The sequence below is a fragment of the Leucoraja erinacea genome, chromosome 2 (assembly GCF_028641065.1).
Source record: "Leucoraja erinacea ecotype New England chromosome 2, Leri_hhj_1, whole genome shotgun sequence".
Classification (NCBI taxonomy): Eukaryota; Metazoa; Chordata; class Chondrichthyes; order Rajiformes; family Rajidae; genus Leucoraja; species Leucoraja erinaceus.
In genome coordinates, this window is record NC_073378.1 from 74,355,118 (window position 1) to 74,370,076 (window position 14,959).

The 14,959-nt window shown below is 42.5% G+C and overlaps 1 protein-coding gene across 2 annotated transcripts in view; it reads left to right on the forward strand.

The window, feature by feature from the left end:
• Positions 1-3,278, forward strand: part of nek11 (NIMA-related kinase 11) — a 243,540-nt gene extending 240,262 nt beyond the window's left edge. For both annotated transcript variants that reach the window (XM_055658619.1, XM_055658627.1), the window contains one exon: positions 1,222-3,278. In XM_055658619.1, the coding sequence (XP_055514594.1) occupies positions 1,222-1,450 (229 nt within the window). In that variant the 3' untranslated portion in view covers positions 1,451-3,278. The remainder of the gene's footprint in view (positions 1-1,221) is intronic.
• Positions 3,279-14,959: the final 11,681 nt, after the last annotated feature.

A 14,959-nucleotide genomic window follows, 5' to 3' on the forward strand; every position in this document is an offset into this window, starting at 1 on the left:
CAGCGTAGTGGAATTGATAACCAGAGGACATGGGTTTAAGGAGAGGGGGGAAAGATTTAATGAAAACCTGAGGGGTCTTCTTCCTCGTGTCCAGCCATCTTCTATTTCACGTCTTTCCGGTCGGTCGGTGACGGTTGACGGTCGGTGGTTGCAGAATTGGCTACTTCAGTCAGTCACTGTGGTACAGTTTCTGTCGTCAGCATAGCCTGGGATGCGCCACGTGGAGGCTTCTGCTTGCATCCCACCTGAGGGGTAACTTTTTTTTAAATTCAAAGTGCGGTGGGTGTATGGAACAAGCTGCCGGAGTTAGTTAAGGCAGGTACTATCGCAATGTTTAAGAAACATTTAGTCAGGTGCATGGATAGGGTAGGTTTAAAGGAATATGGGTCAACAGGTAGGTGAGACACGTTTAGATGAGGCATGTTGGTCGGCACGGGCAAGTTGGGCTGAAGGCCCTGTTTCCACTGTGTATGACACCGATTCTGTAAGTGCGGGGTCATGCATTTTGGAAGGTCATTCAGAGTAATGATGTAGTAAACAGGGACAGTAAATGGCAGGCACAATGAAGCGTTAATAAAGAAAGAGGCCTGGAATACACGTGCAGAGTCCATGAAAATAGCCACACAAGCACATAGGAAGGTGTAGAAGTTCTAGTCGGCAAGCTAATGGATGTAAATGTGTAGAGAGAATGCAGTAGAGGTTTGCCTGGATTGGAGTTATGCAGAGAGATTGGCTATGTTGGATTTGGTTTATCTGGAAACGGAGGTTGAGGGGTGATCTGATGGAGGTATATAAAATAAGAGACAAAGACAGGGCAGAATCTTTTCCCCCTGGTAGGTGGGGAAACAAGAGGGAATGGGTTTAAAGCGAGAGGAAAAAGTTTCAAAGGAATCCGAGTGTAAAGTTTTCTTTAAAACACAGAATGGTTGTTATCCAGATTGCATTGCCAGAGGTGGTGGTAGAATTAGATAAAATGTTGAAGAGGCATTTAGGCTGGCATTTCAATAGACAAGGCAAAGAAGGGAACAGACCTAAAGCAGGTAAATGGGATTAGTCTTGGCATAACCATGGTTGTGAAGGGCTTGTTTGTGTCGAATTCATTGCTTCTATAAAAAAAAGTTATTTTCCCATTTATAGCAGTCTTTGTAATATTAATACTATGAGTGTTTATCCAAAAGTTCAGCGTATTCCTCATCTGGTTTCAATGTATTTGTATCGTAGGGCAGCAATTCAAAAGCTGGAAGCAGATGTGTTCCAGAGAGTTTATGACTATCTGAAGGCAGCACGGAGAGAGTACACCAAGGAAGCAGAAGTCATGGAGAACCTGGAGAGGTTGGGTGCCAAACCAAGCAACTGCTTTGAAGTTGATCAACTTCTATACTTTGAGGAGCAACTGCAGGCATCGTCAGTAGCAGCTCAGCAGCCAAACGCTGAAGAATATGGCCAATAATCAATGTAGTCATTGTTCTCCTGAACTCTATCTAAAGGCAATACCGGTTTTGTGTTAATAAATGCAGTAAATACCAAATGATTGGTAAGGCAGCATCTGCCTACGAAAGACTGAGTCAAGGTTTCAAAAGTGATGAAAGTCATTGGATCCAAAACATTAACAGTTCTCTCTTCATTGAAATTGCCGAATATTCAGTTTTGCAGCATTTTCTCTTTTTATTTTGGATTTCCAGCATTCCCATTATTTGTTTTTTTTGTGGTATCACTTAATACTCATAAAGGAAGTAAACTTTATATGCAACTCAATCCTAACAAGAAACGCTTGCTTATAATTAGCAATATTCCCGAGTGTTTACCTGGCAGAGCTTCTTTTCTAAAACACAAGCATTTTAAGGAGGAAATTATAAATAGTAGATAGTTAAAGGTTTGTTTTTCTACACCAAAAATGATCAAAAACAGATATTGCTATTCATCAGCAATCAAATGCAAGAGTAGTTTCTCCAGAATTTATAACGTAACTTTTAGTAGTTTATCAGTTCTCTTACAATTGTTTTTTTTTGTATAAATAAAATAAAACTTCAATTTATTACTCTAATTATGTTTTGGTATTCTGTATAATTCCGTGAAGATAATTGTGTTCTCAACAAAGACATGTTTTAAAATCGTACATTTTTACCAGAATTGTTTCCTTTATTATGTGAATAATAATTTCCCAAGGTTATGGGGAAGAGGCAGGAGAATGGGGTTAGGAGGGAGAGATAGATCAGCCATGATTGAATGGAGGAGTAGACGATGGGCCGAATGGCCTAATTCTGCTCCTATCACTTATGATCTGATGGCCTTGTGATTATTGGGACTGGCATTATTACCGTAACTATCTAATCTCTACACCACTAGGACACAGGGTGAAATGTCCAAGAGATGCAGTAGATAACACAGCAATGTATCTAAGACAACACAGCCACAAGTGCCAATGGCAGCAAACACATGGAAACACTAACATCATCAGGCTGTCCTCAAAGACAACTATCCGGGCAGGCATTGTTGTTTCTTCACACTTGCTTGGCCAAATTGCTGCAAGTCACATCCAGTATCTTACCTCTAATGGTCATGGTTGATCATCACCTTTTCAGGGAAAGATGGGGATGGGCACAAGGAAGAAGCTAGAACGGGAACAAGCCTTGTCCTCCCAATATTATTGAAAATATCATACCAAAACAGTCAGAACACTAGCAAGTTGCTTAAAAAGCAGACAAAAATGTACTTCAATCCATGTACACTACAGGGACATCAGTACACACTCAGTATAAATTGAACTGAGGGAGTGCTGCACTGTTGAAGGTTAGTTCTGGGATCAATTACCAAAACAAGGGCCATGAAAGTTCCCAAGCTCTATTTTGAAGAGGAGCAAGCAAACCCAAATCAATATTTAGTCCTTAAAGCTGATCTTGAAGTCATTGTCACTTTGCAAATCAAAGGAGTTTGCTGCACTCATGTCTGGTGCCATTCTTCACTTCATAGAGCTACACAGCATGGAAACAAGCCCTTTGGCCCAATTCTGCTTTTGGCCTAAATCCCTCTCAACCTTTCCTATCCATGTATCTGCATGTACCTGTCAAATGTCTTTTAAATATTGTAATTATACCTGCCTCTACTACCTCCTCTAACAGATAATCGTGAAAACATTTGCCTCCCTGATCCCCTTTAATTCTTTCGCCTTTCACCTTGAACCTTTGCCCTACCCAGGGAAAAAACCCACTGATAATGTACCCGATCTAGACCCTCATATTTTATAAACACCGTCCACCCTCACCTCGACTGTGTACACCTATTACTTCCACATTTTGTCCTGCCCCTCCTCTCTTCCAGCTTTTCTCTTCCCCCCCCCGCCCCCGCCCCTGCCCCAACAATCATTCTGAAGGGTCATGATCAACAACACCACCTAACCATGTTATCTAGCAATGCTGCCTGAACTGCTGAATTACTTCAGCACTGTGTCATTTTTTTTTTGTAAACCAGCATCTACAGTTTCTTGTTTCTCCAATATCATTCTCTTTCCTCCTACCATCAGCTAATTTTGTATCCAGTTTGCAATCTCACTTCGGATCCCATGTATTCAAACTTCCCAGACCGGCCTACCATATAGGGCCTTGTCAAAGTCTCTTAAACAATTTCCACCACATGTCTTCATCAATCTTCTTGGTTACCACTTAGAAAAACTCAATAAACTTTGAGACATGATTTTCCACAAACTATGATGATTATTCCTAATCGGTCCTTGCTTTTGAAATGCAAATAAATTGTCCTTCAGTACCCCTTCCAGTAACTTTCCCTCACCACTGATGTAAAGCTCATTGGCCTGTTGTTCATTGGCCAGAACTCATAGCCTTCCTTAAATAAAGTTATAATATTAGCTATCCTCCAGTCTTCTCATTTCTTACCCACAGCTACAAAAAAAAAAAAAATCTCAGCCTGAGCCTTAGAAGCCTGCTGTACTTCATAGCAACCACATGGTCAGGGCCCAGGGACCTATCCATCTTTATGCAGTTCAAAACTAGCAACAACTCTACATTCATAATGTGATATGCCTCAGGACATCGTTGATATCTTTCCTGAACTCACTCACTTCCGTGACCTTCTCCACAGTAAATACAGGAAAGTAGTATTCATTTAAGACAAGGCTCATCTCCTGCTACTCCAAACATAAATGACCACACTGATTTTTAAAGAAATCTGCATTCTTCCTGATTATGCATTTACTCATAATAGAGAATCTTTACTTTTTCTGCCAGCGATATCTTATGTCCCCATTTTGCCCTCCTAATTTCCTTCTTAGGTCTACATTACATTACAATACAGACAGAGTACATTTTAACAAGAGCTTCACTGGCTGCAATGCCCCTTGGGATATTCCATGAAGAAACAGGATTGCAGGGTTTTCTTTTTTAATTGGTTTTGGCTTAATGCTTGTTTCTACCAGAAATCCGCATGGAATAAAACAGAGTGAAAAATATACTGAAAATCTAGGTCAGCCCGAGGATGGTTTATTTATCGTTGCACCCTTCATTTTACACATCACAGACATTGGGAGAGTAATTACCTCTATAACTTAATGGCTGATGGAACTAATGTAAAGAAAGATTGCTGAACTGGAAATAGAGGAATTCTCCACAGCGCTGAGCTGATTGTAATTGCAGGTATTGATTTTATTTCCACTTCCATCTCCCAAGAACCAGAGTGGAGAACGCATTTGATCTCTGACACACATTACACCACGGGAACAACTACTGCACATGATGATTTTAGATTTCATATTTCTGCAATGATTGGTAATGCGCTGTATTCATGCACATGGTAACACAAGGTGCCAAGCAGAGAAATGAGGTGCCTCCTGCAGTAGATCTAATGAACAAGTTAATCTGATATGACAATGGTTTGGGATACATGGCTACAGTCAAACTTTGGCTTATCTGGCATCTTCCACTTATGGAGAGGTTGACAAACATGGCCTATGTAGATTCTGTTCAGGGCGTCCCACCATCTTCAGGTAAGGTTGAAACCAGGGAACCTACCTGTAACGTTTTCATTGAATACTTGTGCAGGGTCCACAAGGCCAGCTGGATCTCCCAGTTGATAACCATTTTAACTCCCCTTCCCAATACCATACTGCCCTTTCTGTCCTTGGCCTCTTCCTTTGTCAGAATGAGGACACACACACAAACTGGAAGAACAGCACCTCACATTCCACTTGGGAAGCAAACAACCTAACAGTATTAACATTGAATTTTCCAACTTCAAGTAATATACTCCCCCCCCACCCCACCTGCTCTTTAGTTTTCTGCACCCCCACCACACACTGGTGAACTCCCATGTCTCCTGCCATCTTCCACCCTCCTCGCCCCTTCCCCTCCAGCCAGTACCCTGCTCCTTTATACATTCCCCCCATCCCAGAGTACACCATTGTTCCATTTTTTTCCTTCCCTCTCATCCCTTCCACCCACGTTCCGCTTTCCGGCTTTAAATTTCACTCCTCCTCCTCCTCTCATCTGAAACTTTTTTGTCCCTTATTCACCTCTAACCTTTGTCACTTGCTCAATTATCCTCTAATCATTCCTCCCCCTCCCCCCCCCCCCTCACCTTAATCCATCTATTACTTCCCAGGCTTTGTAACGCCCCCACCACTCTTTTCCAGCTTCATATTCTCCAGTTAATCTGCCTGTTCTTTTGTATTGTATTGTATTCAATTTATTGTCATTGTCTCAATTTGAGACAACAAAATGAATTTTCCTTACAGGCAGTATCATTAAAAAAAAATCACAAAGAAATTATAAAAATAAATAATAAATAAATAATAAAACATTAAAAATAAAATTGAAATTGAATTAAAATTTAAAAAAAAAGCACAAATACAGAAGTCCACGACACAACATAACATAAATGGCACCCAGGTGAGGACGGCACCATAGTCCAGCCAGCCTCCCCTCCGTGTTCATCCGTGGACGGGGCCTTCCAAGCACCCGCAATCGCCGCCCCGGGTGGCCCGATGTTCAGGCCCTCACGCCGGGCTGGTGGAACGCTGACGCCGAACCCCGACGGTGAGCAGCCTCCTCCTCAGCGGCCCGGACCTCCTGATCAGCCGCCTCCCGCAGCCGGAGTCCGCAGCTCCTGAGTCCGCAGGTCGAGCCGGGCAGAGTCACAGGACCCCGCGTTGATTAGTCAGCGCCGCCCGCGTTGGGAGCTCTGCAAACCGCAGCTCCTTGATGTTGGTGCAGCAGGTCCAGCACTCCGGGCTCCAAACGCGCGACCCCGGTAAGGCATCACCAGCCCCCGCATTGTCCCGCCGCTGCTGGAGCTCCGGTCATCCCGGCAGAAAAGGCCGCGCCAATCCAGGTAGGTAGGCCGCTGTGGGGGGGGGGGGCGAGGACGCGACTCGAATAATAGTCGCGTCCTCACCAGGAAGCGGCTGAAGGACAGTATCCCCCGCACCGTGCCCTCTTCCCCCACATAAAAACACCAAAAAAACACACTTTTACATAACTAAATAAACAAAAAAACAAAAAGATACCGGGCTGTAGGTGGAGGCTGCTCGCACCAGCGCCACCGGAAGTACAATACATTTCCTCCCCAGACGTTGCCTGATCGCGGAGTTACTCCAGCATCTGCAGTGTCTTGTGTCTCGATTATATTCATTGTTTGATGTCAGCAGCACCATGGGGCAGAGAGATATTCTCCAGTAGAGTGGACGAGTCAAGCGTCGCAAGGTTGAGTGATCTGTTTTGGCTCCCCCGTGATGTTAAAGCTTGATATAAACTTGAGGAACAGCACAACAGATTGTGATGGGGAACATCAGAGCCTACTGGATATAACACTATGTTCAACAATTTCAAATGTTTTATTCTAAATATTCCTCAGAGTTGTTTCTGATCCAACCCTGAAGCGTTGGTGAAATAGCATCGTTGCCAACCATCTACAAACAGTACATCATCAGATTAGAAATTATTCCCAAGGAAATTTCAGTCTGTTCTCATTTATCCCTATAAACATTTTTAGCAGCTGTGGTCAAATCCCTTTTTGTGAAGATTATTGTTAGTACATCTCTCTGGTTCCCATGCAGTGTCAGTGCCTAGAATATTAGCTGCTTGTGTTCCCAACCCATTTCCTGCACATATTCATTTATTTCTCCCACAGCACCACACACGATGTAACAATTGATCCACAATTGGCAGTGCTAAATGCGTTATATAGTGGTGGCTTTCATTGTTTGCTTTTCTGAATTTCACATGAAATTATTGAAATAGAACCACATTTCAGAATAGAAAATGCTCCACTGCATTGAGCAAATTGTAATTGTACATTGGTTACCTTGCTCCCCCATTCCAGGGTCTAGCGTATGTTACTGCATCAGGTGCGTAGCAGATGGTAAATTGTAAAACAATGAAACAGGCCATTAAACCTATTTATCCATATTCAGAAGAGCCTTCTTCCCCCATTCTCTTCATGTAACCCTCTACCCTAACAAGGTAATAATGATGAGCAGGAAAGAACTGCAGATGCTGGTTTAAATCGAAGGTAGACACAAAATGCTGGAGCAACTCAGCGGGACAGGCAGCATCGCTGGAGAGAAGGAATGGATGATGTTTCGGGTCGAGACCTTCATTCTGAAGAAGGGTCTCGACCCGAAACATCACCCATTCCTTCTCTCCAGAGATGCTGCCTGTCCCGCTGAATTACTCCTGCACTTTGTGTCAACCAAGGTAAAATTGATTCCTCTTTTAATCAACGGGATTAGATTTGACAGAGATGGAGTAACACAAATTACATACTAGACACAAGCAAATGCAGACACTGAAATCTTGAGCAAAAGACACTAAATGCTGGAGTAACTCAGCATCTCTGTCAGACAGCATCTCTGGAGAACATGGATCGGTGATATTTTGGGTCAGGATCTTTCTTCAGACATTTCTTTTGAGGTGTAGGGGTGGGGGTAGAAGAAATGGCATGATTAGTATAGGGGGAAGGCACCAGGACCCTGCAGGGTCAGTATCAAGGCGGGTGGGAGAGTAGCACTAGGATCCAGGGGATCCAGTCAAGAGGCAGCACAACATACTGCTGAGATCAAGCATCCACAAGAGTTAGATCCATGTCCCAAATAGTGGAGATAGTTCATGTGTAAGTGGTGGGGATGTACTACAGTTGGAAGGATAAGACTCACAAGATGATAGAATGTAGCATTTGAAGATGCTTGACCTATTCATTGGTGTGAAGTCATTGGGCTTCCTGTGGCACTGCATCCCAAATCTCAGGCCTCAACAGTTGACTCTTCCCCCTGTCTTTTCACTACAAATCTAGAAGTTCTCCTATTCTCTGTCAATATAGGACATCGCTCTCCAGCTTAATACCAAGACCACCAGTGCAGCATTGGTAAACTCTGGCACCCACTCATTCCTGTTTTGTGTCACGTATTGCCTGATCAGTTACAATCTGCTCGTCAAACCTTCCATGCCACAGCCACAGCCACAGCACCACCCCTCCTTGAGGACTTTATAAAAAAAATGAAAAAAAATTTTTTTTTTTTTTATTTTATTTTATTTATTAGAAGTGAGTACAATGCATTGGTACAAAAACGATGTTAACATATTACATTCTCTGTACAACTTACCTTTTTTTTTTAAAGAGAGAAGTGAGAAAGAAGAGAGGAAAAAGAGGTTGTGAAAAGTGAAGAGTAGATTAATGAGCATGGGTGAAAAACCAATAAGGAAAAAGTGAAAGAAAAGGAATGTGAAGAAGGAAAGCAGGAGGGAGATTATTCCATTGCCACAGTGAGATGTTTTTTTTTAATATTCTAAGTCTTCTTTCACCCATTACCTGAAACTGTTGGTTTTCATGATACAGGTACTATGTCACCACACGAATCCAAGAAATCAATAAATGGGGACCATCTCCTTAAGAATAGGTCTTGTTTGTCTATTAGGAGGAGTCTCATCTCTTCCAAATGTGCTGTGTCCAGCATATTACTGAGCCACATTTTAAATGTTGGTATATTAGCATTTTTCCAAAATTTTAGTATGTTTTTTTCCTGTTATTAACCCATAATTGAAAAATGAGTTTTGGTGTGTATTTAATTTGTTCCCATCTCTACTAACTCCAAATATAATCATTTCAGTGTTAGGATCCATTTTTGTCTTAAATAGTTTTGAGAATATATCAAAAATAATCACACCAAAATTTATAAAGTTTTGAACAAGAGACAAATGCGTGCGTAATATTGGCATTTTGAGAAAGATATTTATCACAAATGGGAGAAATATTTGGATAACATTTATTCAACCTAGTTTTGGAATAATATAATCTATGTAATATTTTAAATTGAATTAAGTTATGTCTAGCATTGATCGAACATTTATGTATATGTATCAAATATTTTTCCCATGTTTCTTTTGAGATTTTTATAATTAATTCTTTTTCCCAGTCTTCTCTAATTGCCTCTGTTGATGGTAATTCTATATTTAAAATACTGTTATACAAGTATGATATTAATTTTGTTGACTCCGCATTGATATTCATTACTTCTTCCAGTGGGTCTAATATTATACTTTGGAATCTTGGTATATATTTCTTAATAAAGTCACATACCTGTAGGTATTTAAAATATTGATTGTTATTCAATTTAAATTTTGATTTTAGTTGTTGAAATGATACTAAATTTCCCAATTCATACAAATCACCCACCTTTTTAATTCCCACTTTTTCCCATTGTTTATATGTTTTATCCATACCAGATGGTTTAAATACTGGGTTATTCACTATTGGTGTTAACGCTGATAAATTTCTTAATTTTAAAGTTAATTTTATTTGTTTCCAGATTCGTATTGTATTTTGTATAATTGGGTTCTTCTTATATAACATATTCTTCAGCTTTATTGGGGAAAAGATGATCGCTCCTAGATCGTAGGGGGAGCAATCCTCTTTCTCCATTCTTATCCATTCCAACTGTTGAGCAGAACTGTCCAACCAATAAATTATATTTTTAATATGTACTGCCCAATAATAGTATAGAAAATTAGGTAATGCAAACCCCCCCACCTCTTTGGGTTTGCACAAGTGATTTATTTTAATTCTATGTGCTTTATAATCCCAAATAAAATTAAAAATATTCGAATCTAATTTTTTTAAAGTGTTTTGGTATATATATCGGTATAGATTGGAATAAATATATTATTTGTGGTAGCGCTATCATTTTTATAGCGTTTATTCTGCCGATTAGTGACAGTGGGAGCGTTCTCCAAAATTTAATCAGCGAGTCAAATGTATTTAATAATGGTATAAAATACTGATTTATATCTTCTAGTAACTTGAATACCCAAATACTTAAATTTTTCCGTTGCGATTTTAAATGGAAATTTTAATAGGTGATTCGCTTTCTGGGGTTTTAATGACATAATTTCACTTTTATTCCAATTTATTCTATAACCGGAGAAAGAGCCAAATCCTCTATTAGATTTAATACATTCGGGATGCTCGTTTGGGAGTTTGTAATATATAAAAGTATATCATCTGCATATAGTGATATTTTATTAATAGTATCCTTAGTATTATATCCCTGAATATCTGGATGCCTTCTTATCCTTGAGGACTTGAACGCCTATCAGCACATTACAAAGTTGGATCTAATGTGTTGCGATGAGGGGATAAACGTGTTCACAATGGCTGGTGAAAACATTCCTAAGAGCAGCAAGTAACTATTAGGTGTTGGAAGGAACTGCAGATGCTGGTTTAAACTGAAGATAGACACGCTGGAGTAACTCAGCGGGACAGGCAGCATCTCTGGATAGAAGGAATGGGTGACGTGTCAGGTCAAGACCCTTCTTCAGACTTCAGACTAAATGTTAGGTGCTGCCAACATCACCTAGAACAGCATACACTCATCACATGTTGCAAACACCCCAATTTACTCCCCCCCCCCTTTCAACCATCTGAGCCTCAATACTTAATACTTAACCTACATTCTCAATGTAAGAAACTGTGCTGTTGCTCTACTGCTAAAATCAAACAGGCTACTAGAATATTAAAAATATATGGAACTGAAATCTATTTACCACAGCCTTCAACTTTATATCTGCCTTTGTCCATTCTCATTTCATGCCTGTCTTTATTTATTTCTCATTTCCCATATATATGTAACCAAATTACATAATTGATTTCGCAAGTGAGAATAACCAGGACAAGCAGATAATGCGTGTGGGTTGTTGATGAAATCTTGGTTTAAGTGTAGGACATATAAAGAGAGTGCAGCGAGCAGTGGATAGCAAGTGCTTAAAATGAAGACCCTTCTAACAATCCCATTTTAAAGTTGATTAGTTCTGTGGTGTGAAGTTAAGTGAGGATGGTAAATGAAAGATAAAAACTCAATCCCAGAGATACAGGAAGAGATTAAAATGACATTGGGATGGAACTCAATTCTAGGGCACGACAATCAATCAGTTGTGGTCAAGGAAACAAAAAGAAGGCTGTGAAAGGGATGTGGCGAGGGGCACCTCAGAGACAATAGGTATTTGATAAAAGGTTCGTTGATTGAATAATGTCAAAGATTTCTAACCGCTGGGTATGTTATTACATTGCCTGGCAGGAAAACCACAGAAAAACAGCAGGCTTTTTCACTGTATTTCACCAGACTGAATTGGCAGCACAATTGGTTTGTTCTGATCAAATCTATAACCAAGTTGTAAAAGGGAGATTCCAGATTTTGTTTCGTATGGCATACACATCAGAGAAAATATGGATAGCGTAAAATATTTATCCTGCAATTAAAAAAATGATACTATTCTGTCAATGCGGTATTCTGAACTGTGAGACATAGCACTATTGCAAATGCACAAATAAACCATTCTTTGTGCAATTGCTCCATTAAATGGAAGGAGACAGCAGCCAAAATCTCCAGACTTAAGATCATGACACAAAATTGGGTTACATTTAAAAAAAAGTTAAACCTCGAAATTTACTGTTATGATACCGAGTTGGATGATCAGCCATGATCATATTGAATGGCGGTGCAGGCTCGAAGGGCCGAATGGCCTACTCCTGCACCTAATTTCTATGTTTCTATGTTTCTATGATACATGCCTGTTTTATAATATCGTTCATTTTAATTGTTCATTTTAATTGTTCATTTTAATTGGTGTGGCGTAAACTTGCACGATGCTGAAGATCTACAGTATAATTAAAATTCTTACTCTTACTTGGAACGGAAACCACAAGATAATAAAGATTGTTCCATAAAAAATGCACACTGGAAAAAAAAACTTTCTCAACAATTTATCTCAACGCTTACATTCTACCACCATGGGAATATGTGTGCTGATAGTGAATAGGTTGCATCCCCACTAATCACCAGCTGCTGTTTATTTCAACTTTTGTTTTTTAATCCGTTATTTGACTGTAAATCCGCTCTAGCATCCAAGTCCCAATTCCATCTGTTCTATCCTTATTCACCAGTCTCTTCTGTGTGACTTTTTCAAAAGGCTTCTCAAAATCAACTAATTTCATAGAGAAGGTCTTTTACCCAGAGTAGGGGATTGGAGAACTAGAGGACATGGTTTAAAGCGAGGGGGAAGAGGTTTACTATGAATCCGAGTGGCTATCTATCGGACTCAGGAAGCTGCTGCCCAGAACAACAATGATCTCTATTGCCATCTTTTTTTCAAAACTCTTAAATGTAGATGTCAGGCACTTGGGATTCTCAGGCTCATTAAACCTTTTTGCCGTATTTTTTTTAAATTTTCTCACTTGCACTGAAACATCTGTCGTGACCTATTCTATTAGGTCAAAAACAAATTTGTTAGGTTCCTCTGCTATTTGCTCATTCCACATTATAAATCCCTCTGTCTTTGCCTGTAAGGACCCTACACTTGGCCCCACTAGTATTCGCCTTTTCACGACCATCCAAGATGATCTTTTAGATGGTTTTCATGTTTCTTGACAGTTGTCAGTTATGAAACTACATTTATGGTTATTGTTTGTTTAAATACATTTAAAAAAAACTGTTATAATCATACCTCCTTCCTCCCTCCCCAACCAACACAGCCAGACCCCAGTCTGCAAAGACTGGACCCTTCTACACCTACTCCTCCCCAATCACCACTTCACACCTGCTTAAAACAAGACTCCAGTCTGAAAAGAATGGACCCTTTCCCACCCACACCTCTCCAATCACCACTTCACACCCAATTACCCCACCCCACTGTGCTGCAAAACATCATTTCTCATCCATCCATCCATCTCGAAAACTCTGATCTTGTTATCTTCCGGTTTGGCAGTCTTTCTATTTGTGCAAAAACGGTTCACGAAAGCGCTATGTTTTTTTTAAACGTTCACCCACCGTTCTCCCATGCTGCGAATGCACCAAGTTTCGTTCCGATCGGTTGAATGTCGTAAAAGTTAGCGAAGTTTAAAAATCTTTAAAAACACGTGCGCAGATCGATCTCTTCTGTCAGTCAGCGCCGCGCAGCTTAGTCTCTTCCTCGGGACAGTCCGCCCCTTCCTGTGTCATCGCATCTTTACTGGAGCGGAGGATGGCCGGCGGAGGTTTCCAACCGGACTGTAGGAGGGGCACCAAGCAGCCCAGCATGGGAGACCCTGCCCAGTCCAGCCCAGAGTCCGAGACCCAGCCCCGCGTCGGAGATATTGCCACAAAGAAAGTGGAGACTCTGATCCCAGCAGAGCAGAATGACCAGCGCCCGCTGCGAGTCCCCATCGCACCGTCAATTCCAGCCACTACCTCTCTGGTCCCCCTCGCTAGCTCCTCCCCCCTCCCCCCTCCCCCCGTGATGCCACCCCCTCCCCCCCACACAACACCCCCCCCCCCACAACCCACCCCCCCCCACACACACCCAGTCCCCCCCCACACACACGCCCCCCACACAAGCCCCCCCACACACACACACCACACACACAACTCCCCCCCACACACACACACACACAACCCCCCCCCACACACACACACACCCCCACACACCCACACACACACACACACACACACACACACACACACACACACACACACACACACACACACACACACACACACACACACACACCCACCCCCACACACACACACACTCACACACCCACACACACACACATACACACACACACACACACACACACACACACACACACACACACACACACACACACACACACACACACCCACTCACACACACACACCCCCCCCCACACACACACATACACCCACTTATACACCCACACGCCCACACACACACACCCACATACACACCCACACACACACACACACACACACACACACAAACACACACCACACACACACACACACAACCCCACCCACACACACACACACACCCACACACACCCCCACACACACACACACACCACACACACACACACACACACACACACACACACACACAACCCCCCACACACACACACACACACCCCCCCCACACACACACACACACACCCCCCCACACACACACACACACCCCCCCCCACACACACCCCCCCCCCCCCACACACACACCCCCCCACACACACCCACACACCCCCCCCCACACACACACCCCCCCACACACACACACCCACACCCCCACACACCCACACACACACACACACACACCCCCACACACACACACACACCCCCCACACACACACACACACCCCCCCCACACCCACACACACAACCCCCCCCCCACACACACAAACCCCCCCCCGCGCACACACACACCCCCCCCCCCCCGCACACTCACACACACCCCCCCTCCCACACCCACACACACGCACACACATCCTCATACACACACACACTCGCACACACACACACAACCCCCCCCACGCACACACACACCCCCCCCCACACACACACATACCCCCACACACCCCCACCACCACACCCCCCACCCCCCCCCCCCCACCACACCACCCACACCCCCACAGCCCCCCTTCCCCCACAGACAGGAAGCAGCATGTGGGGCTGGGA